The sequence below is a fragment of the Dreissena polymorpha genome, chromosome 10 (genome assembly GCF_020536995.1).
Source record: "Dreissena polymorpha isolate Duluth1 chromosome 10, UMN_Dpol_1.0, whole genome shotgun sequence".
Taxonomy (NCBI): Eukaryota; Metazoa; Mollusca; class Bivalvia; order Myida; family Dreissenidae; genus Dreissena; species Dreissena polymorpha.
This window is the reverse complement of record NC_068364.1, coordinates 30,356,987-30,379,432: the sequence shown is the minus strand read 5'-3', so window position 1 is coordinate 30,379,432 and position 22,446 is coordinate 30,356,987. Positions and strand designations below refer to the sequence as shown.

At 35.4% G+C, this 22,446-nt stretch overlaps 1 protein-coding gene across 4 annotated transcripts in view; it reads right to left on the bottom strand.

The window, feature by feature from the left end:
* Positions 1-19,457: 19,457 nt before the first annotated feature.
* Positions 19,458-22,446, bottom strand: part of LOC127847823 (dual specificity calcium/calmodulin-dependent 3',5'-cyclic nucleotide phosphodiesterase 1A-like) — a 305,382-nt gene continuing 302,393 nt past the window's right edge. For 2 of the 4 annotated variants that reach the window (XM_052380018.1, XM_052380019.1), the window contains one exon: positions 19,458-21,798. In XM_052380018.1, the coding sequence (XP_052235978.1) occupies positions 21,413-21,798 (386 nt within the window). In that variant the 3' untranslated portion in view covers positions 19,458-21,412. The remainder of the gene's footprint in view (positions 21,799-22,446) is intronic. The other 2 variants (XM_052380016.1, XM_052380020.1) reach the window with 1 other exon arrangement.

Sequence of the window (22,446 nt, the reverse complement as noted above, 5' to 3'; positions counted from 1 at the left end):
AACACGTTGGGCGCCATTGTCGTCCGACCTAGCTTCGCCTATGCGCTCTCGGATAAATAGACAACAAGTCGTGGATCTTTTGTCTGATAGATTTGGATAGGAATAAATGCCTGTAACAAATATGTAAATAATAAAAAAATAAAAAAATATATATATAATAATAATAAGAAGAAGAAGAATTAGAATAATAACAATAATAATACACGAAATACAATCAATAGAAATGGCGGTATGATGAGCGCGACATTTCAGAAATACTCAAATACCAAATAGCTATTATCTAAAATACGATAAAAACGTTAAATCCAGATAACATAACAATGACATATGTAAAGTCTTGTATTTACCTGTAGGTTATAAATTAAAGCCTACAAATATGGATAGTATTCAATGTGCAATAAACATCGATCAGCCTTGTTCAATGGCTGTGTGAGTTCTGCGGAGCTCGTGCAGAAAAAGCGGGAAGATAGGTTACATTCAACTATGTTAGATTTAACTAAAAAAAACACATATACCCTACACTAAATAACCTTAATTTCCTTTACTACTTCTGTACTATCGATCTAATACAATTATATTTACACCCTACGACACAAGCATTTAACGAGTTTTTGCTGTCAACTTCAAGAAAACAAACATCTGTAAGTAAATCTGATTAAGCAAATTGCGTTGCAGCGTTACAATACACGAAATAAATAGAACGTCCGGTAAATACTGCTGTCCGACAAATACTCGCTAACCAGTATAATGGAGGACAAGGATTGGTTGCGGGAACTAAGTTCCCTTGATTGTATCAGCCTTAAGGCAGTTTGTATTATACTCAATACATGTATGTCGTTTTTTAGAAATAACAAAGTAAACCGAAACCTATATTCAGATATGAGAAAAAATATTCACACAGTAATGAGGGGACCATATGGAGAAGAGAAGAGGGTTCAGAAAGGGGGGAAGAAAGAAAGCGAAGAAAAAAAAGAGCGAGAGAGAGAAAGAAAGAGAGCGGAGGGAGAGAGACGAGAAGAGGAGAAGAGAGCGAGAGAGAGAGAGAGATGAGAGAGAGAGAGAGAGAGAGAGAGATAGAGAGTAGCGCGATAGAGAGACTAAGGAGCGAAGCAGAGAGATCGGGGCGCTATAGATCTCCGATAGAGCTCTCTCTATCTCGTCTCTCCTCTATATCGTCTCTTCTCTATCTCTCTCTCTCTCTCTCTCTCTTTCTCTCTCACATCGTCTCATCCACTTTGTAATATCTTTTACAATTATGATTGTTTGATGAAAAAATATTAGAACTAAGGTCTGGTGAATTGTAAATACCTACTCTAATACTAATTTAAAATTGAAAATAACTTTAAACAAGACTATATCTCGGACTTTATAGGACATGGTACAATTTATTACATTTCGGGGTTTTATTACAAAACGGGCTGTTACTGTCGACCCGAAATGTAATAATGCATCGCAACCCCCTTTGTAATAAATTATTACATGCATGATTTGTTGCTGGAGTCTATAAGAACAAAGGTCGGGGGAACAGTCAATACCTACTCTAAAACTAATTTAAACATGAACATAACTTCTAAAAAAGTCTGTATCTCTGATTTTATGGACATGATACAATTTATTACATTTCGAAATTTTATTTCAAAACGGACTGTTACTGTCGACCCCAAATGTAATAATGCATTTCAACCCACTTTGTAATAAATTATTACATTCATGATTTGTTGATGGAGTCTTTAAGAACAAAGGTCGGGGGAACAGTCAATACCTACTCTAAAACTAATTTAAACATGAAAATAACTTCTAAAAAAGTCTGTATCTCTGATTTAATGGACATGATAAAATTTATTACATTTCGGGTTTTTATTACAAAACGGGTTGTTACTGTCGACCCGAAATGTAATAATGCATCGCAACCCACTTTGTAGTTTCAAGACATGTTCAAAGTAAACAACGCTTTGCTGTAAAAAGCTATAAAGAATGCAAATGTTGAAGAGCTGACGACGTCTAACTCGCATCCATTAAAATATTAATTGCTAGTATTCATAACCAAGACGGTGCATTCATATCATTGAATCAATATTGCAACAGTGATATTTATTGCTTTGCAATAAAGCAATACATATCACTGTTGAAATATTGATTGAAATATTTCCCATTTTAACAAATAACATGCGCTTTATACAATAAAATGACACAGTCATTCTCGATTTGATTTCAACACTTATAAGTTAGTATGAATGTTTTTAGCAAAGGTTCAACGCACCTATGCTTAAGGTATATACGACATTTCGAAAACCCACATCGATCGGTTGACCTTTATGAAGCCTTACCTGATCAAAAATCAGACGAAATATCTATTTAATTTAGTATATGATAATTCTTACCTTTTTTTTTTTAAACGTTTTTCTAACGTTTTCTTCCAAGAATATTGCTTACACCGTTTTAAGTGAATTTTTATAAGACCGTTTTACGTGAAAAAACCTTCTAAGAAACTAAAACAAATTTCGTTCGTAAAACAATTCTGTTCTTGTTGATAGTGACCTCACACCTAATTTCTATTTTTAGATGGTCGCTTTAGCGACCGTCTAAAGTGCTTGATGTGAAATACAGGTCGATACGGCCTAGGTATGATTAACCCAATACCCGCTTGCGTATCCGCGCAAGAAAGAGTTGTATAATTTATGCAAGAGGTTTGAGTTCTCCAATTATGTGTATTCACAAATGGAAACATTATATTAATATCGTGTTACATTCAATATTTTCGAACGGTGTTTTATAGAAAAGAATCAATAAACAATGATCGTATTGTACATGTCGCGGAGGAGATTGTTTATGAATTATTAAAATAGTCCACTTTCTGCTGCGTGTGCGTGACGTAGTATTTTCGCTCAGCTCATTCATAAATCTGAGGCTGGCGATAAACAAAGGGGAGTCCGTGTGAGAATAACGCAATAGTATAAGGTTACGCTTGTTTATATTCACAGGTCTCAATTAATAATACGTTGACCACGAGTTCAACAACTATTACAGGGATACGATAGACAACATAAAAAAATGTTTCATTATCGCTGAAACTGTTAAAAAACATTTAAATATAACAATAATATTCTCTAAAAAATGTAGTCTTGCTGTTTTGAAATAAGGTTTTTAATTTTGTTTTCTAAATAACTTAATTCAAAACAAAAGTTTAATTATAGTGTTTTTTACTTGTTAGTCGCATATTTACCGCAGTATAATGTGTGTTATAATAGGCAAACCATACATTAGAAAAATTCAATCTGCCTTCGCACATAGAAAGAATGGGTCAATTAGGTGCTGCGTTTCCTTTGCTTACTTCAGTTAGAGGTCAATTATTTACGTAATAGCAATCACAAGGCTTCGGCTTTAAAGGAATTGCGGAGCGTTCTTACATAATAAAAGTCGTAGTCGCATGGTATTTGCGTTTTGCGTCCTATTTGGTCACGTGGTTCTTTTTCGCGGGTGTTTTGGCATTCATGATATGAGGCAACGCAATAGGTTACGCTCTCGCATACAATTCAATGACGTAGTACAGGTCGTTAATTGAGAGATTCGGGAAAAAGTTGACGCTTATTTATATTCTCAATTTATAAAACGTTGAACATAAGTTCAACAATAACTTCAGCGATACGAAAGACAAAAAAAGTTTCATAATTGCTGAACCCGAATATAACAAACAATTTATAATAATAATACGAATGCAATAGTAGAAGGTTAGTAGAAGGTTAAGCTTGTTTATATTCACAGTTCTCAATACATAGACAGTTGGATATGAGTTCATCAAATACTATAGGCAACCTCGAAAATGCTTTTTAATCGCTAAAACCGAAAGCAACTTAATATATTACTAGTATATTAAATATATTTATAACAATAAATGTCTTTTTAAAATGTAGTCGGCGTATACGCTGACTTAAAAATAAAGTTAGCAATTTACTTTTCTAAATACTTAAATACAATTAAACAAAAGTTAAACTATTGTGTTGTGTTTTTCACTTGTAAGCTGCATATTCACCGCATGAAATGTGTGTTAGCATTGTCAAACCACACATTAGTGTGAGTAAATAAAAAATATACTACGGGAGAGCACTTCATATCTGTCCTCATATGCCTTGTTATGAGTATCTTTCTTCACTATCGAAATATATCGTATGTTTTTATTTGATTTAAACGCAGTTTTCTTTCGACACAATTAAATCAAACGTCAATAGCGCCGTCATGCGAAAATGGGTCTTATGCGTTTCGGCAAGCGTTTGTTAAACCCAACATGTGCTTTTGCGCAGTCAGGCCATATGCGATGCTGTTCGCTTTAAAATCACTCAATATGTTATGTTTCTCCTTACCAGAAGGAGGGAGAGCTGAGTGGGCTATTTATATGATGGGCGCATATGGAATAAGACCCATTTTCGCATGACGAGGGTCATTACAAATCTCATTGCGAATTGAAAATGTCACATTTAAGAACAATGCTTTTTTATTCAAAATTGAATTGAAAATAGCAAACTTGTTAATAATGGCAGCCTATCCACACATTAAGGAATGATTTCCAGACGTGCTGACCAAGTACGGCAAACTTTGTGGTATGATAATTAAACGATTTTCTCTTATCGTGACACTATACTATTTCGCTAATGATTGTTTTCTCATCTTGGAGGCGAAAGTGAAATTTTGCGAGATGGATTGTAACGCGTAATTGTAACAGTGCAACAATTTGTGTCGTTTGAGCATACAGAGAGTAGTCCGGAATTTCTTACACTGAACAGTGCTACATCCTTTGAATTGAGCACATACGCAGTGATGTAGCAACACTTCAGAGGTTGCATCTCGAATCAGCTTATTAAATATTCGAAAATATTCATGCGTGTCTGTTGGCGTTATGTTAAAGTCACTAAGATGAAAACTGAAACAGCTACGCCTAAAAGCGCATTAGTGCTATATACCTATGTTTATGTTAGCGTTGTTGACACCGTGTGAAATGCTCGGGTAACAAGTAAAGCATAAACAGCAATGTTTATATACTTATATTCCTACATATACAAGATACGAAGATTATTGTATATTTTGAATTTGTATATGGTGTCAAAAATCAAAAGTTCTGTACACGGAACTTTCATTATGAATTTATATTCTTGGTGAGATAGTCATTTGATATTAGAAAAAAAATATTCTATTAATATGATGGTGACTGCAAATTTTCTTTATATTAAGTTATCATTACCATTTTCGTCATACTTTCTATGCTTTCAGAACTTCTTAAAAGCATGTTGTTTTTATTTTGTCTTAGTTATTTCTATGAAATAATAAGGATGATAAAAAGTGCACACAAAACTCGACCCGTGCGCTATGACACACACTTTATAAAGTTGAATGGCGTGTGTTCATTTCAAACTTGCGATTGATTTTCAAAAATGAATTGCGTGTTAAATTATGCAATAGCGAACATCTTCGGTACCTTCAGCGCTTTGATTTTGTTTACTGTTCTGTGAGAGGTCAATTGTTTACATAACTGAATTCATAAGGCCCTGGTTTAAGGATATCTAACATTTCATCGGTTAATTATAAATAGAAATTAAAACATATTCTCAGCAGGAAGTGGGGCATAAAGCACTTTTATTCTTTGAAAATGTGTAAAAAATGGCGGAATACGATGAATGTTTTCTGATTTATGACATGGATTCTGACCTGCCTTTCTATGGATTTGATGAAGTATAGTTTGAAAGTAATAGATATGTGTTAATTGAAGTTAAAATGATTTACTTTGAACCAAAAATTAACGTTTCTAGTAGAGCTAGCGGTTTAAAGGGGCCTTTTCACAGATTTTTGCATTTTTTAACTTATTCATTAAATGCTTTAAATCGATAAATGTAAACATTGGATCGTAAAATCTCCAGTAAAAAATCAAGAATAAAATTTAAAAAAGGAAAAGAACATTGTCCGGACCAGGTTTCGAACCAGTAACCCCTGGAGTCCTGCCAGAGTCCTGAAGTAAAAACGCTTTAGCCTACTGAGCTATTCCGCCGAGTACATTTACTCGAAGTATTTTATACCTTATATAAGCAATCTTCGTAGTTTCACAAAATTTAACGACAAAAACAGAACTCTCCAAATTATTCAATCGTTTCGCGTTGCAACGCTTTATAATTTTTAGGTTTTAAAATCGTCAAAAGATGCATATAATGGCTATATTAGACCATGGTAAATGTTCAGTATTACTGTTTCCTCACAAATATCATAACTAAAACGAAAATTTGCGAATCTGAAACAACTTTTTTCAATTTTGTCAATTTACCAAAGCGTGAAAAGATCCCTTTAAATGTGGCATCGGATTTAATTCGCGCGAATTCTGGACGAGTGTTGTGTCTGTAAAATAGTAAATGGAAAGCTGTAAATGTATCAAGTCGGAAAAGAAAACGGATGGTTGCATAATGGTATGCGTGAAATAATGTAATTCTACGTATTTATTTTCATAGTTATGTCATTTTGTAGCCATTCACATTCGTCACTATTTGGAATTCCGGTTTCTAAAAATAGAACATTTTGGTAACAAGGGGGGCGACTCGTGATGTCAGCAGTCGTTAAGGTTACAATATACTAAATAATCGAGTCATAAAGGGCTGTACTCATTGTGTCACACCGGTCTTTACTGACCTGTGTGAATGCGCGCTAAGCATTGTGGGAAACGGACTTTTTTCCATCATGGCGTTGGTAAACATAATAAACACGGAAGTGAAAAATGGTAATTAATTATTATCAAAAACAGGCCCCATCAAACCGGGCCAGCTGTAATATATAGTTGGATGCAGTTTGTGCTTCAAAAGGAGCCACTTTTCATGTCAGTCTATTGTTTGTAAGAATCACTAAACACGTAACTTAGACTAACTAAACATGTTGCAAGATTGTATCTTCGAAATAGTTAATAAATCTAAATCATAAATAAATATTTATAATTAAATACCTGCTGAAATTTGAGAACGTAAACGATTTAAAATAAACGCTGTGAACATTGCAAGGAATCTTACATGTAGGCCTAATGTGTGAGAGGATTAGTCAGGGATAAAATAAAATGGAGTTCGAAGGATCTAACATTTTGAGGAAGACGTCATAGTATCTTGGACATTTGGCACTTTCATATATTTATTTAGTAGATACTGAAAATGCTGAATGTGCTAATTGCAACATCAAAGACAAGCAGGTGAGATTTTTACAGCTTTTTTTCTTGACATAATATTGTATGTTTTCCATTTAATTTATATGCCAGTGTTTTTTTTTCACCATTTTGGGAATGGTTTCCGGTCATTTCCCCCCCCCAGACGTTTCCTCCCCAAGACGTTTCCCCGCAAAGACAATTCCTCCCCAGACGTTTCCCCCCCATTTTAGTTTTAGTGCAGATGTTCCCACCCCCCAATAAATTTATAATTGTTCGGTTGAAGTACAATCTTTGTTTATTATCAAAATTATTATTTTGTTTATGAAGTCTTTAATTAACTTTTAATATCTATGAAGCAGCTTGTATGGTTTTTTGGTTTTAGAATTGTTTTTTGGAGGGTTTAACTGTGTAATGATTGCATGTAAATCATTAGTAAGTGCATGTTGGTGTACTAGTGGAATACATGGAATATCCTCAAAAACTTACTGAGTATCTTATACATGTTGCTCAACACAAATGCAACCAAGAATAATGTGTAATCTGGTCCCTAAGCCTTAATTGGTAATAATATGCATGCAGTGTTATGTCTCTGAAAGTGACAATGAAGCAAATCTGCCCTTAGGCTATTTCATTTCACTCACACAAAAGGAGATAACATGCATCAGACACACCTTCTGAAACTTTTTAAGCGGTTTTGAAAACGCTATTTCATTGCAAACTTTCGTCAATAAAGGATACATGTTGTTAACTTATACAACCGAAAGTGAAAGTTCTGTTTTTAAAAAAATGAATAAAGAGCGAAATAGTTGAAAACTAACGAAAATTATAATTGAAACTAACATAAGACCGTAAGACTGAACAAAATAATACTTAACTTTTAAATCAAAACATGAATGTTTACTTATAAAGCAAATTCTTCATTCATCCGCGGACTTCTTTGTGTCGTAGTCATAAATGCCTCCAAATGGAGGTGCGTGATGCGTCTAAGTATAGAGGTGACAATAACGTAGTGACGTCACCATCTATGTATAGAATGGGGCTGTACTTTCTAAACAAATCACAATATTTTCCTCGAAGGCATGTTATACACTTTAGACTGTTGTTCTGGTTTTATCGTTTGGAGATATTGATAGGGTAAGCATAGGTGTTCATTACCAAATCCCTGAAATAGGATAAAGTTGGAGATTAAAGTAAAAAAATGGCACTGCAAAAGGTTACAATCCACTAGAAAACGGCCGAAAAAAAGGCGCAAAACAGTCGATTTTGATTTGAGGTGAATTCTTTTTTGTTATAAACATTACATATCTTTTTTATTGCTTAAATCGATTTAGCTAAGAATGCCCGTCTAGAAAAGGTATGGTTATGGGGTCTCTATGTGCAAAATGGTGTATTTATTTTCGCTCAAAGTTGTCGCTTTACATCGAAACATATATGGAAACTATTTAGTATATTTTGACCTAAACATTTACTTCAGCAGCAACTTCCCTGTATCTTGCAAATATGCTTTCAGCGCCATCGTCGCTCTCGTTTTATTATATTGCCAATGTGATATTATTGGCATATACATTTAAACGTTATCATCACAAATCACGTATTAACTTCATGGACCAGGGTATACGCAATGTTGTGTAAGTCGGGAATGGTATTATCAACATTTCCATGTTAACAGCAAACATTGTAGACTTGACATTTGTGAAATAATTATATAATTAGAGTCGTTTCAGAGTGAATATTAAGATAAAGTTTTGATGCAGAGCTTGTCACTTTATGGTCAAGTAATGATGTTATAAAAATATCTCAATTGACAGCAGTTTTGAGGATGTTCACAACGATGTAGCAACAGCAAGGGGCGTGTTCAAGAATTTTGTTTGGGTGAATAGGAGGGGAGGGGGCCGCGTAATCACACGTGTATATTGTATGATATAATACCCTTGATTATATAGAGTATATTTGTTGGATTCGGTGGATTGTCGATTTTAATTCACGAGTGATCATAGAAAATAATATTTCCACGAGTTGCGCCACTCGTGAGAATGTTATTTTATATGATCACTCATGGAATAAAATCGATATTCCATCGAATCCAACAAATATACTCTATTTAATTCACTGATAGTTCTCTATAAACCACTGGAAAGCATAAAATAATTAACATGTTTCAATCGTTTTGTCAAAGATAATAATACAGCTTCACAATAGATCAAATTGGAAACATCGTGAATCTTTAGGGTTATTTCCCTTTTTTAACTGTTGTGTCAGTGTCACCGAGCCCGGGCCCGCATTCACTGACCTAAACTTAGACTTAAGTATGAAAATACGTATTGAATTTATACCGTGTACCACTGGTAATTATGACTCAGGGCTTTCCTTTGACCCGAGCTCCCGGGTTTTGACGCTTGAAAATTACAGAATACCCAAGTTTGACTCTTGAGAAAATTACGTCATGCGTCACATTTGACCCAGGGGAATGTACCGACTTGCGTCAAAGAGATCAAAAGTTATTAAGAGTAATCGATAATTGGCTTGGGGCGGAGTATCTTTTGGTAGACGCTAACCGTTATCGCCCGTTTGAAGCACAAGTCCGCCTAGTAGGCGGAGTTTTGCCCATTGAGAAATCTAATAATGACCAATTAAAACACTGCTGGTTCGATGACGCGTGTATCAACGTTCCATTATTTATCTGAGCGTTTGTTATCAGCTGTTTGCAGAAACGACATGTATTCAACCCACCAAAACAGAATGGACTTACCCGCGTCAGTTTTAATAATATCCAATATATAATTATAACATCCCTATCCAAAATATTTTGAGAAATACTTCCACAATATGTCAGAATGTATTTCCAATGCTGAATACAGTGTACCCAACCCTGTTTTATTCCATGTTATCTCCGTTCAAAGACGCGCGAAAGTTATGCTGGCATATGTACTGTCTACAAAGTAAATTTACACGCTTTGCATCAGAGTTGCTAATAATAACCATAGAACTGGTATAACTGACCGTGTGGCAAAGTGACAAATTTGGATGCTGCATCTGCTCATTGATTACAACATAGGTGTAATAATTGACCATTTGAGACGGCATAGAAAATCGGCGTATTTGTCGCACGTCCTCGGTAAAGATGGCACATGAAATAATTAAATCCGGATTTGAGCCGTCCAGGGTCGATTTTGAGATGATAGGAAATCCAATTAGTTGGTTTAAGGAGGTATTTTGATGGTAAACGGCTGGCACTGACATGAGAAGTAACTGACGAAACATCTTTTTGTTTTGTTTTAAAACATCTTCGCTACTTTCCCAAAACCGTACCATTCTACGAACGTTGCTATAGTTGTCCGCCAACTATAAATTATCTATTAGCAAAGTAAAGCACTGCAATATCATACTTAAAACAATATGTCAACCGAATTATATATTAATTGCGTATTTGCTAGGTCACGGAGTGTATATTGACAGGAGATGAATCGAGTATATGACCCTTACTGTAGTAAATTCAATATTATGCAAAAACTATTCATCCGATTTTATTGGTTTATACGTTATCTTGTTGCTTATTAATTCCTCTTTCAAAAAAATATAACTTTTAGTATATTCCCGTTGTTATTAATGGATTTATAGCGAGTTAAACACAAGAAATACACATTTTATGTTTTACCACCGCGCGTTTTAACGTGTTGTGGCTATCGATCTTTTACGATGAGCGTACAGCGAAGCGCCGAGGTTATACATTTTGATGTACCCACTCACGTCTTTTGTTAAATTATAGTTTCATTTCTCGGCCGATTTTGACAAATCATTAGAAAGCTTACGTAACGTAGTAAACAGATATAGCAATATATATTAAGTTTTTCTTCAGATTTCGACAGCCCGGCGAGTTATAACTTTAACTTTTGCAAATATCATACCGTTTTGGAGTTTTAGAATCTAGATTTACGGTTGACATGTTCGTACTTAATACCAATTTGTAGCGTTTATATTTTGAGTTCAGTTTTAAAAATTACATCTTGCTTAGGAGAATAGAATTCTGTATACGATAGAAAAAAAATTGTTTAAAAACGAAAGTAATTAAGGAATGAAGGCGGGAAAATGTAGCGCGCGTTCCTAACGCACTGAACTGATGCTACGGTCTTGGCGATTATGCTTTTGTTTAGAAACCGGCCATTGAATTTCTTTTGCCATCTTATTATATTTTTTATGGAATATATTGTAGTGTTTTGTTCACGAAACATACCAATAAAGCTTATTATAAATGAAGCTTAATAAATTTACGATTTCAGCTCTTGTTTATAACACAGAAAGGGTGTAAAATTTATGATGAAACAGCGTATATAGCGGACCCTCTCGATATTATTCGGCTTTGCATGCATACTTGAAATAAAATGGGTGTCAAAAACATTCATCGTTTGCTGTTTATTATCAACAAGGTAATTATGTATAATTATTTGAAATGTTATTTACCTTAAATCATCAATTTATTAAAGATTCTTGAAAAATCACGGTCCGTGTTACGCGGGTCATTTCGTATTTTGACATCAGGGCATCATGTCCAACTATTGAAAATCAGATTTTTTTTCACCGGGACGATGACGGCTTGGATTTAGACAGGCAGACAGATAGTTTATTCAGACTTAAACAACAGTACATCGTCTTCAACTCAAATTTATAAATTATTTTTAGACGAATTGTTAGGTGATTACACATATAGCAGTGATGATTCTGAGAATGTTGCAATGTTTCTTATCCGTGTAATCTAGAGTCCATGGTTTGAGTATTTTTATCGCGGTGTTCAAAAAAAGATATCTCAATAATCTTGTTTATTGATAGATCTGTGGTTGTATTGCCCCTGTATTCAGCACAAACCAATTATCTCGTTATGATCAGATACTGTGCCGACCAATACTAAATAACACTATGGTGTCATACGCCACAGCAGGGACCTATACTTGTATATTGGTCCCTAACCACAGGTGGCAATGTCTGGTCAGATTACACTTTTTATGATACCTTCATGTCTTCTCGTGGTATTAGTGGTCATTTCTTGGAGTAATGTAACGCCAAATACTCAATTTTGCGTTTATAAGATATGTAGCGTATTGAAAACAGTTATAGTCATCTGCCCATACAGATTGCCATAAACTAAATACTGTATAGATGTCAGCCAGCTAAATCACAATAATTATAAGTGCTTAATACCTATACATGTACATTTTAAACATTTAAAAAATCTAATACTTAACTTTTAACGTATTTAGCGGGTACCGGTAAAAAAACTCCGTCATTTCGTAGTCCTATAAAGAGTGTATGGTAGTGTACGGAACAACATAATTAAAAACAGCATTCTCATTTGACCACAACGGGGTTAAATAATCTTTCCGAAAAATACAAATAATACAGAGTTTTAATTTAGAATTCTATATATTTATAACTCTGTTAACTTATAAAGATATTTCAATATACATGCATAGACAGTTGACCGTGATTTTCAAGAATCTTTAAATAATTTTAATTGATTATTTATGGTTAATAACCTTTCATATAATTTTGCATAATTACCTTTTTGATAATAAACAACAAACGATGAATGTTTTGACACCCATTATATTTGAATTATGCAAAGCCGAAAAATATCAAGAGGGTCCGGTATACATTTGTATACGCTGTTTCATCATAAAATTAACACCCTTTCTGTGTTATAATCAAGAGCTGAAATCGTAAATTTATTAAGCTTCATTAATACTTAGCTTTATGGATATGTCTCTAGAACAAAATATTTCAATATATTTCATAAAAAATATAATAATCATGGCAAAGGAAATTCAATGGCCGGTTTCTAAACAAAAGCATAATCGCCAAGACCTAGCATCTGTTCAGTGCGTTAGGAACGCGCGCTACATTTTCCCGCCTTCATTCCTTAATTACTTTCGTTTTTAAACAATTTTTTTTTCTATCGTATACAGAATTCTATTCTCCTAAGCAAGATGTTATTTTTAAAACTGAACTCCAAATATAAACGCTACAAATCGGTATAAAGTACGAACATGTCAACCGTAAATCTAGATTCTAAAACTCCAAAACGGTATGTTATTTGCAAAAGTTAAAGTTATAACTCGCCGGGCTGCCGAAATCAGAAGAAAAACTTAATATATATTGATATATCTGAAAACTACGTTACGTAAGCTTTCTAATGATATATAATTTGTCAAAATCGGCCTAGAAATGAAACTATAATTTAACAAAATACGTGAGTGGGTACATCAAATTTATAACCTCGGCGCTTCGATAAAAGATCGATAGTTACGACACGGTTACGTGACTTAGACACAACAAGATATTTGGCGTAACGGTCCCGTTTCTTATCCGTGTAATCTAGAATCCGTGGCTAGGTTACTTATTACTGGCTTTCATTTTCTGCAGACAAACAAAACACATATTTTATTTCATTCGCAAACGACGTATCTCTACCCGTTTTCGGATACGGTATGGTTCGTCGATTTTAATTTATTTCCAACGGCCTTTATAACATTTTTTATTGAATGACAAATACACATGCGGTGTTACGGATGGTACTGTATGATTGATAAAATTTTGCATTGTACTCGCAAGAAATTGCACATAGAAAGAAAATAAAGAATAACAATAAGCAAGGGCTGGAGGGGCTCTGCCCTCTATTCCCTTTATCCTACGGTCTCTGAATCTCTGCTTAATTTTCCGTATTTCAAATTTGGGACAATTGACACCCCTGATATATATTACATGTACCCCGTATGTCACTACAGGTGGCACCGTGCGAGTGTATTTTTCACAATGTTGGTCACAATGTATGTTTGCATTATCTCTTTTATTGACTGGATTATATTAAGAAATAAATGTTTAGATATTTGTAAATTTGTTGCTTTATATATATATATATATATATATATATATATATATATATATATATATATATATATATATATATATCTCAGTAATTCGCTTTAAGTACAAAAGATCATTGACTCTCCTGCGTTATTATTATGACTCATACAAATTTGATTTTGACTCTTGAAAATTTGGTCCCAAGAGTCATTGACTCTTGAGATTGGAGGTCTAAGGAAAGCCCTGTATGTGATTGTAAAAATGTTCTACATGAAGAAAGATGAAGCCCAGCGTTGTCATCAACATCACGTCCTCGCTAAAACCTTACCCAGCCATCACACCAACATCACATCCCCTTTAAAACCTTACCCAGCCATCACATCAACATCACGTCCCCTCTAAAACCTTACCCAGCCATCACATCAACATCACGTCCCCTCTAAAACCTTACCCAGCCATCACACCAACTAGTGTTTTTCCCAGGCCATTTTAGCGTGGCGAAAAGCCACGCCGCCCTCCCGGATCGCCACGCTGCCCTTTTCAAAGGCAAATTTCGCCACGCGCCCTTTTTTTCAAAGGCAAATTTCGCCACGGGCCCTTATTGATAACATCTTTATTGCCTTACGATCTAACTTGGTCTGCAAAATCAGCTTCCTTGATTGTCTGTGACGCTCCGACTGTGCTTGATTTACTCGAGAGACGTCAACGTCTAATCGACTATATTTAATTGAGCAGATTTAATCTATAACAGTGCTCGATTTATAGGTAGGTCTTACTGACTGCTCCAAAGCTGTGAATTAGTCATGCGTGAATAACCCCGTGTCAGTATCAATCGATAATGCCGGAGGCTGTGTTATACCAAGCGCACTTTTCGCTCGGCAATGTGTACTCCTCCACGATATAATCATTTCTTCGGAGACTTTTGATGAAAAACTCGATGTTATTCTCGTGACAATTGTGCTTTGCATGCATTATTCAGTTAGATCTATATCAAAACATATATTTTTACGCATAATTACATTTAAATTCACAAACTCTATCGTTTTCGTCTTTAAGATAATTAGATCTAATTATTGAAATAATTACTGAGACGTATACCAATTTCACAAATGCGAATCGCGTATACGATTTAACGTTGCTATGCGCACCTGTCGCTTACATCATTTGACATTTCATCAACATGGCGGACTATACAGAATTAAATTGTGACTCGTCAAAAATGGCAAATAACGTCGTAAACGATCGAATTAACGATGGAGATTATACATTAAGAAGGAATTAATGAAATGTCTGTGATAATCAACGATGCATAAACATGTTTTAGATAGCAACAACATTATTTATTTATTTGTAATCTACTAGGTGGATGTATGTCACGGAAATGAGTTTTCGCATATTGTAAGCGATCAATTTACTCGCAATTTTATTTTAAACATCCGTCGAGATTATTGTTAGAACATGGGATAAGACAAATATGGTTTCATTTATATGTTAGTGGATCTGTGTATAATCAGATTCATATCATATATTGGGTATCCGGAGAAGTGCCCCCCCGGAGAACTGCCCCCCGGAGAACTGCCCCCTTATTTTAAAGGTGGCGGAGAGGTGCCCCCCCCATCAAATCGGTAGGGGCGGAGAACTGCCCCCCTGTCAGAATTTAGTAGGCGGATATCTGCCCCCCGATCAAATCTGTAGGGGCGGAGAACTGCCCCCCGGTGTCATATTAGTTATTAGTTACGTAGTGAAAACAATACTTACGGGTAATTTTACGTTATCGCCGTACACATTTTATCCGGTAACAATTTAATTTCAGTACAAGTATATTACCATTTATCGAACTGAATAACACAAATTGTCTAGAGGCATGTGATAATACTGTTTAAGGCCCTTGGTACGCAACTGCACCACTCACTATACATGAATGCCTTGTAAAAGTCGTGTTTTAATAAGAGCGCGAAACATAGTCGAGATCCACACAGGAAACGCGTGCGTGTTAATACTGGCAATATGTTGCAACTAAATATAGACGTGCAACTCGGTACTTATGGAGGAAAAGTTACATCGGAATTAATTTACATTATAAAGATAGTATTGACCCATGGAAAAAAAGTTAATTGACATATAAAAAAGTAAATTAATAGGCAAGGCAAAGGCAATAATTTAGCTGACTTGAAGAAAAAAGTGAAGTGAAGTTGAATTTATAAGCAATTTATTTATGTTGTTTAGTTAATTCATGTCTTCTAGCACCTTATCCGTCGGTAGCATCGCCAGACCGTCGAGTCGTCCGCAGTTTGCATTTTGAGCAGATCATGTCGACATGCCAAACAAACAAAATCGGTAACAGTTGCTTTAATTAGCAGCTAATAAGGCAGGCAGAGAACTTGTTACCGTTAACGATAAGTACCGCGATCTTTTAATCTTTTAATTGGTAGACCGGACCGACCTTAATTGTTAAGAACTTGTTAGCTTTGAATAAAGCCGCATACGGGTTTATTATATTGAACCGTCCAAATCCGTAATTGGCGAAAACAAACAAATAAATTATTGTTTTCAGCTGGCATAAGGATGGATTAAATTGCATGCTAATTGTTTGTTTTTATTACGGGGAAAATATCAAATAATTCAGCCGCGAAAACTTTTTATTAGCAAAAAGTTATTTGTTTTTCTTTGTTCACATTGACGAAAAGCACGTGATTATAAAGTTGGCGACGTGACGACGTCCATGCCGAGGTAGGTATTTTATGCCGTTTTATAACTTTTATTACTTGTACAACTTTATATTACTTTTGAAATTTCACTCAATTTCCATACATAATAGCAAGAAAGTTACTGGCGTTATTGTCATTCAACCGCTATTTCTTTAATTAGGGGGCACTTCTCCGGGTCATCAATTCTGAAAGGGAGGCAGTTCTCCGCCCTTATTAATCAGCAGGGGGGCAGTTCTCCGCCCTATACAAAAACAGTGAGGGGGCAGTTCTCCGCCCAGTGAAAAATCTTTGGGGGGGGGCAGTTCTCCGGGGGGGCACTTCTCCTAGAGCCCATATATTGCTTTATTATGTTTGTCGTGCTGTACAGTTTATTGAAACAGCATGGAACTTAAATGTACATTGCAAGGTAAATATATTAATATAAATCATAGTAAGTTAAATACATCTTTTACCATTAAATGTGCTTTTTTATGTTATTTTTTCCACAGCTGCTTCTGATGTGTTTAATGTTTCCCCGTAATTCAGGTATTCAGGGAACGTTTTTGCCCTTTTTTGCCTAAACTGCGCGCTAAAATGCCCTTTTTGAAAGTAATGCGCCATGCCCATTTGCCCTCCTGGGAAAAACCCTACACCAACATCACGTCCCCTCTAAAACCTTACCCAGCCATCACATCAACATCATGTCCCCTCTAAAATCTTACCCAGCCATCACATCAACATCACGTTCCCTCTAAAACCTTACCCAGCCATCACACCAACATCACGTCCCCTCTAAAACCTTACCCAGCCATCACATCAACATCATGTCCCCTCTAAAATCTTTCCCAGCCATCACATCAACATCACGTCCCCTCTAAAACCTTACCCAGTCATCACATCAACATCACGTCCTCGCTAAAACCTTACCCAGCCATCACATCAACATCACGTCCCCTCTAAAACCTTACCCAGCCATCACATCAACATCACGTCCTAGCTAAAACCTTACCCAGCCATCACATCAACATCACGTCCCTGCTAAAATCTTACCCAGCCATCACATCAACATCACGACCCCTCTAAAACCTTACCCAGCCATCACATCAACATCACGTCCCCTCTAAAACCTTACCCAGCCATCACATCAACATCACATCCTCGCTAAAACCTTACCCAGCCATCACATCAACATCATGTCCCCGCTAAAACCTTACCCAGCCATCACATCAACATTACATCCCCTCTAAAACCTTACCCAGCCATCACATCAACATCACATCCCCGCTAAAACCTTACCCAGCCATCACATCAACATCACGTTCCCGCTAAAACCTTACCCAGCCATCACATCAACATCATGTCCCCTCTAAAACCTTACCCAGCCATCACACCAACATCACGTCCTCGCTAAAACCTTACCCAGCCATCACATCAACATCACATCCTCGCTAAAACCTTACCCAGCCATCACATCAACATCATGTCCCCTCTAAAACCTTACCCAGCCATCACATCAACATCAAGTCCCCTCTAAAACCTTACCCAGCCATCACATCAACATCACGTCCCCGCTAAAACCTTACCCAGCCATCACATCAACATCACATCCTCGCTAAAACCTTACCCAGCCATCACATCAACATCAAGTCCTCGCTAAAACCTTACCCAGCCATCACATCAACATCACGTCCCCGCTAAAACCTTACCCAGCCATCACATCAACATCATGTCCCTGCTAAAACCTCACCCAGCCATCACACAAACATCACGTTGCCGCTAAAACCTTACCCAGCTATCTGCAGGTCTTTCATAGCTTTGGCCGGAAATCGATCTGAAATGTGTATGCGTAACTGCTAGACATGCTTAAGTTACTACGTACGAACTACATCTAGGAAAAGAGATTTTAAAAGTGAATCATATCTTTTCTCATCAAAATGATGAGCGCATAATATGCAATGTTGTTTCTGCAAGGACGATATATCGATGTATAATATCGAATTTGCTATTATTTTGTAAGCCCGGGCGAGAGGAAAGCGACGGCGAAGGGTGATTATTTGCTGGACTGCTGGCTCCGTAGATTGCTTAACTAGGACAATGGGAGTAGGTATGACCATTTCCATGGTAACATGGTAAAATTTCATGATGCATGACAAAGTAACAGTCCTGAAACCCCTTTTATGGCAACAGTCTAAAATTGATCTCTATTTGTCACCTTGGCCTTTAAGAGAGGGAAATTAACGTTATATACAAACTGTCGTCTTATGGTGGTTCACAATTGTTTCAAATTATGAAAAAATCCATCAAAATATGGCAAAGTTATCGCTAAGACAGAAATTTTCAAGCTGTGTGATGGCCAAATTTAACCTTCAACCTTTCAGTGTGACCTTTGCGGTAGGCTTGATACGCTTCATGATTTTGAAAGGATTTTATATTTAAAAATGTGTTAGTTTTGTGTTTAAGGAATTATTATGTCTATTGCATAGTCTATTGTTGGACCATTTGAACACAGGAATACGCTTAAGGGTCGTGGCGCTCTTGTTTACACAAATAAGCCTCATTCTGGGAAAATGGGTTTAATTCAAGTACGTAAAATGATGACCCAGATTAAACTGTGCAGTATGCACAGGATAATCATAAGGGGCAATACTTTACGATTTAATAAAAAATTTATTTAAGAAAGTCTCACGTACAGGTCCTTTGCCTTCTATGTAATAAAACAAGCCAAATTGATAACATTCAAATTATATACAAATATTGCCATGAATGATCTGTTAATACTTTCTAAATAACAATGCACTGTGAACCACAAGAATGTATAATAAAAGCATGGACTCCAGTTCTAATAAGTTATATATGCACATGTACATTTACAGAGTATATACATATATGCAGTTACATTTCTAAAACATTTTGTGCAATGCTGCCAACATTCTTTCACACATTTCAATACATTAACATTATCATAAAATAATTTACATGTAAAAACTCGTGCAAACAGAACACATGTTCCCAGACATGTAACATAAAATAAAAATCAGGTTTTCCTCATTTTAAGTTAAATACCATGAATTCATTGATGTTTTTGTGAATGTATATTTGAAATTGTTTACCATGTGCATCTGAAATTGACTGCATGCATTTAACAAGTTGATCAACTGCACTATTCTCACATTGGATTTCAATTAAAATTAATTAGCAAGAAACACTTTATTATTATTCATTCATAATATAAACATAACCACCAGATCTGTTATATATTCATAAACTGCGAGCCACATTTTTTTTCCAGGCAAACTTTGCAATTTTTTTAATTTTCCGAAAGAGACTTGCCAATATCGAAATACCACTACTGACTTTATTGAAAATAGCATTCGGTCTTAAAAATAATATGTTTGAAACAAATATATTTAACAGTTCTTTATGTGTAAAAAGAATTAAGGACATACAGGGCATATTAGACATAAACATTATAGCTACCTTAAGTTCGATTTTTTTTTTACTTACATTTGTTTTTCAAATTGTCATTATCATATATATACATATGCATCAAAACATTGCACAATATTAAACTAATATTTCATTTGAACGACTCCAATAACATCTAAATTATAATATATATATTATAACAAGACTATTGCCAAGCAATATAAGTCCCCTACCGGCTCCACCATTGTCAGAAATTCCACCATTGTCAGATTTTTGTATATATTTGTTTCCATAGCAACCAGAATTTTTGACATAGGAACAAAATGAAATTACGTGCATAATGTTCATATTGCCATCTATCAATGTTTCAAGTTTCATGAAAAAATATGAAGAACTTTTTAAGTTATTGCAGGATCCAGAAAACCACCATTTTCAGGAGTATTTCTAGTCCATTTGTTGCCATAGCAACCATAATTTTTAACGCAGGAACACAATGAAATGACGTGCATAATGTCCATATTGCCATCTATCCATGTCTCAAGTTTCATGAAAAAAATATGAAGAACTTTTAAAGTTATCGCAGGATCCAGAAAAGTGTGACAGACAGACAGACTCACAGAGCGAAAACCATAAGTCCCCTCTGGTGAAATCGGTAGGGGACAATAATATTATTATGTGGCCAGCTTTTACAGGCAATACTATATATTTGTTAACATATATTATTTATTATTTACATAGTCAATTTGTAAAGCAAATCAATTACATTATGCAAGTCTAATATAAATTAGAGAATGTAATAAAATGACAATGCATGTATGACAAGATGGAGGGAGTTGTTCTTTGTAATAATACTACTTAAAACCATTCAATACTTTGCTCTGGATTGCTTGCAAAAAAAATTCAAATCAACTATTTGTGTGTGCAACCTTATATCTTTTTGTATCCACGTTTATGTAATATGAGCAAGTTTAATTGTATAAACAATTCTTCAGACCAATTGTTCCATTGCAAATGAGTAAATGGCCATTGCCCATATTTCCGGTATTAAATGCGAGCAGTTTTTAAGATGAATTCATTTTGAGATAACTGGGCTTAATGCATGAGCGATAAGTGTCAAACCAGATTAGTCTATGCATCTTGCACAAGCAAATCAGGGACAACACTTTCCGCTTTAATGGAATGTTTTGTTAAAGGTTTCTTCTAAACAACATTCAGTGTACAGGATAATCTAGCACAAAACTTTACGCACATGAGTTATGCCCAGTTTTCCATGCGTTTCATTTTAGCACATATGTTCAGCATCCAGGTCACTCCCTGATGAAGAGTCAGGGTTTATATTCACTTCTTCCATCATATCCTCACTGTCTTCAATTTCCAGTGTTGACGTCGAAGAAGTCTGCCTTTTCATCGATACCGTTGACTGAGCAAACTTCGTCCTGTCTTTGGCAAGAACATAAACCCTAGGACCCCCCTTTTGTCTTTGACCGAGGGATACCTGCTCGTATTTGCTTCCGTAGTTCAAGTTGTCGAGCAGTCCGCTAGTAGATGTCTGGCGTGACAAGCACGGTAGACCCGATGTTGAGGTATGACGTGTCACCCTGTCATGAAAACTCGAGGTCATACGGGACAAGTGTTCTAGGCCCGATGTGGACGTCTGTCTGGAGACTCCTACAAAGTTTGATGTTCGAGGTAATATACTGTAAAATTATTTAAATTTGTTGGCATGGAATTGTTTATTAGCTCATCTATTTATTTATTTTTAATTATGAGCTATTGCCATCACCTTGGCGTCGGCTACGGTTAAGTTTTGCTATTAGGTCCACTTTTCTCATAAAGTATCAATGCTATATTGCATTCAAACTTAGTACACTTACTTACTATCATTGAAAATTTAAAATTTGGTTAAGTTTTGTGTTTAGGTCCACTCTTTTCCTAAAGTATCAAAGCTATTGCTTTCATACTTGCAACACTTACTAACTATTGTAAGGGGACTGTGCAGGCAAAGTTATGTAACTCTGACTGGCATTTTGACGGAATTATGGGCCCTTTATACTTGAGAATTTGGTAAAGTTTTGTGTTTTGGTCCACTTTACCCCTAAAGTATCATAATATTGCTTTCATACTTGGAACACTCGCAAACTATCATAAGGGGACAGTAAAGGACAAGTTGCATAACTCTGGTTGTCATTTTTACGGAATTATGGCCCTTTTTTGACTAAGTAACTTTGAATATATGGTTACATTTTGTGTTTAGATCCACTTTACTTCTAAAGTATCAAGGCTATTGCTTTCAAACTTCAAATACTTTCATGCTAT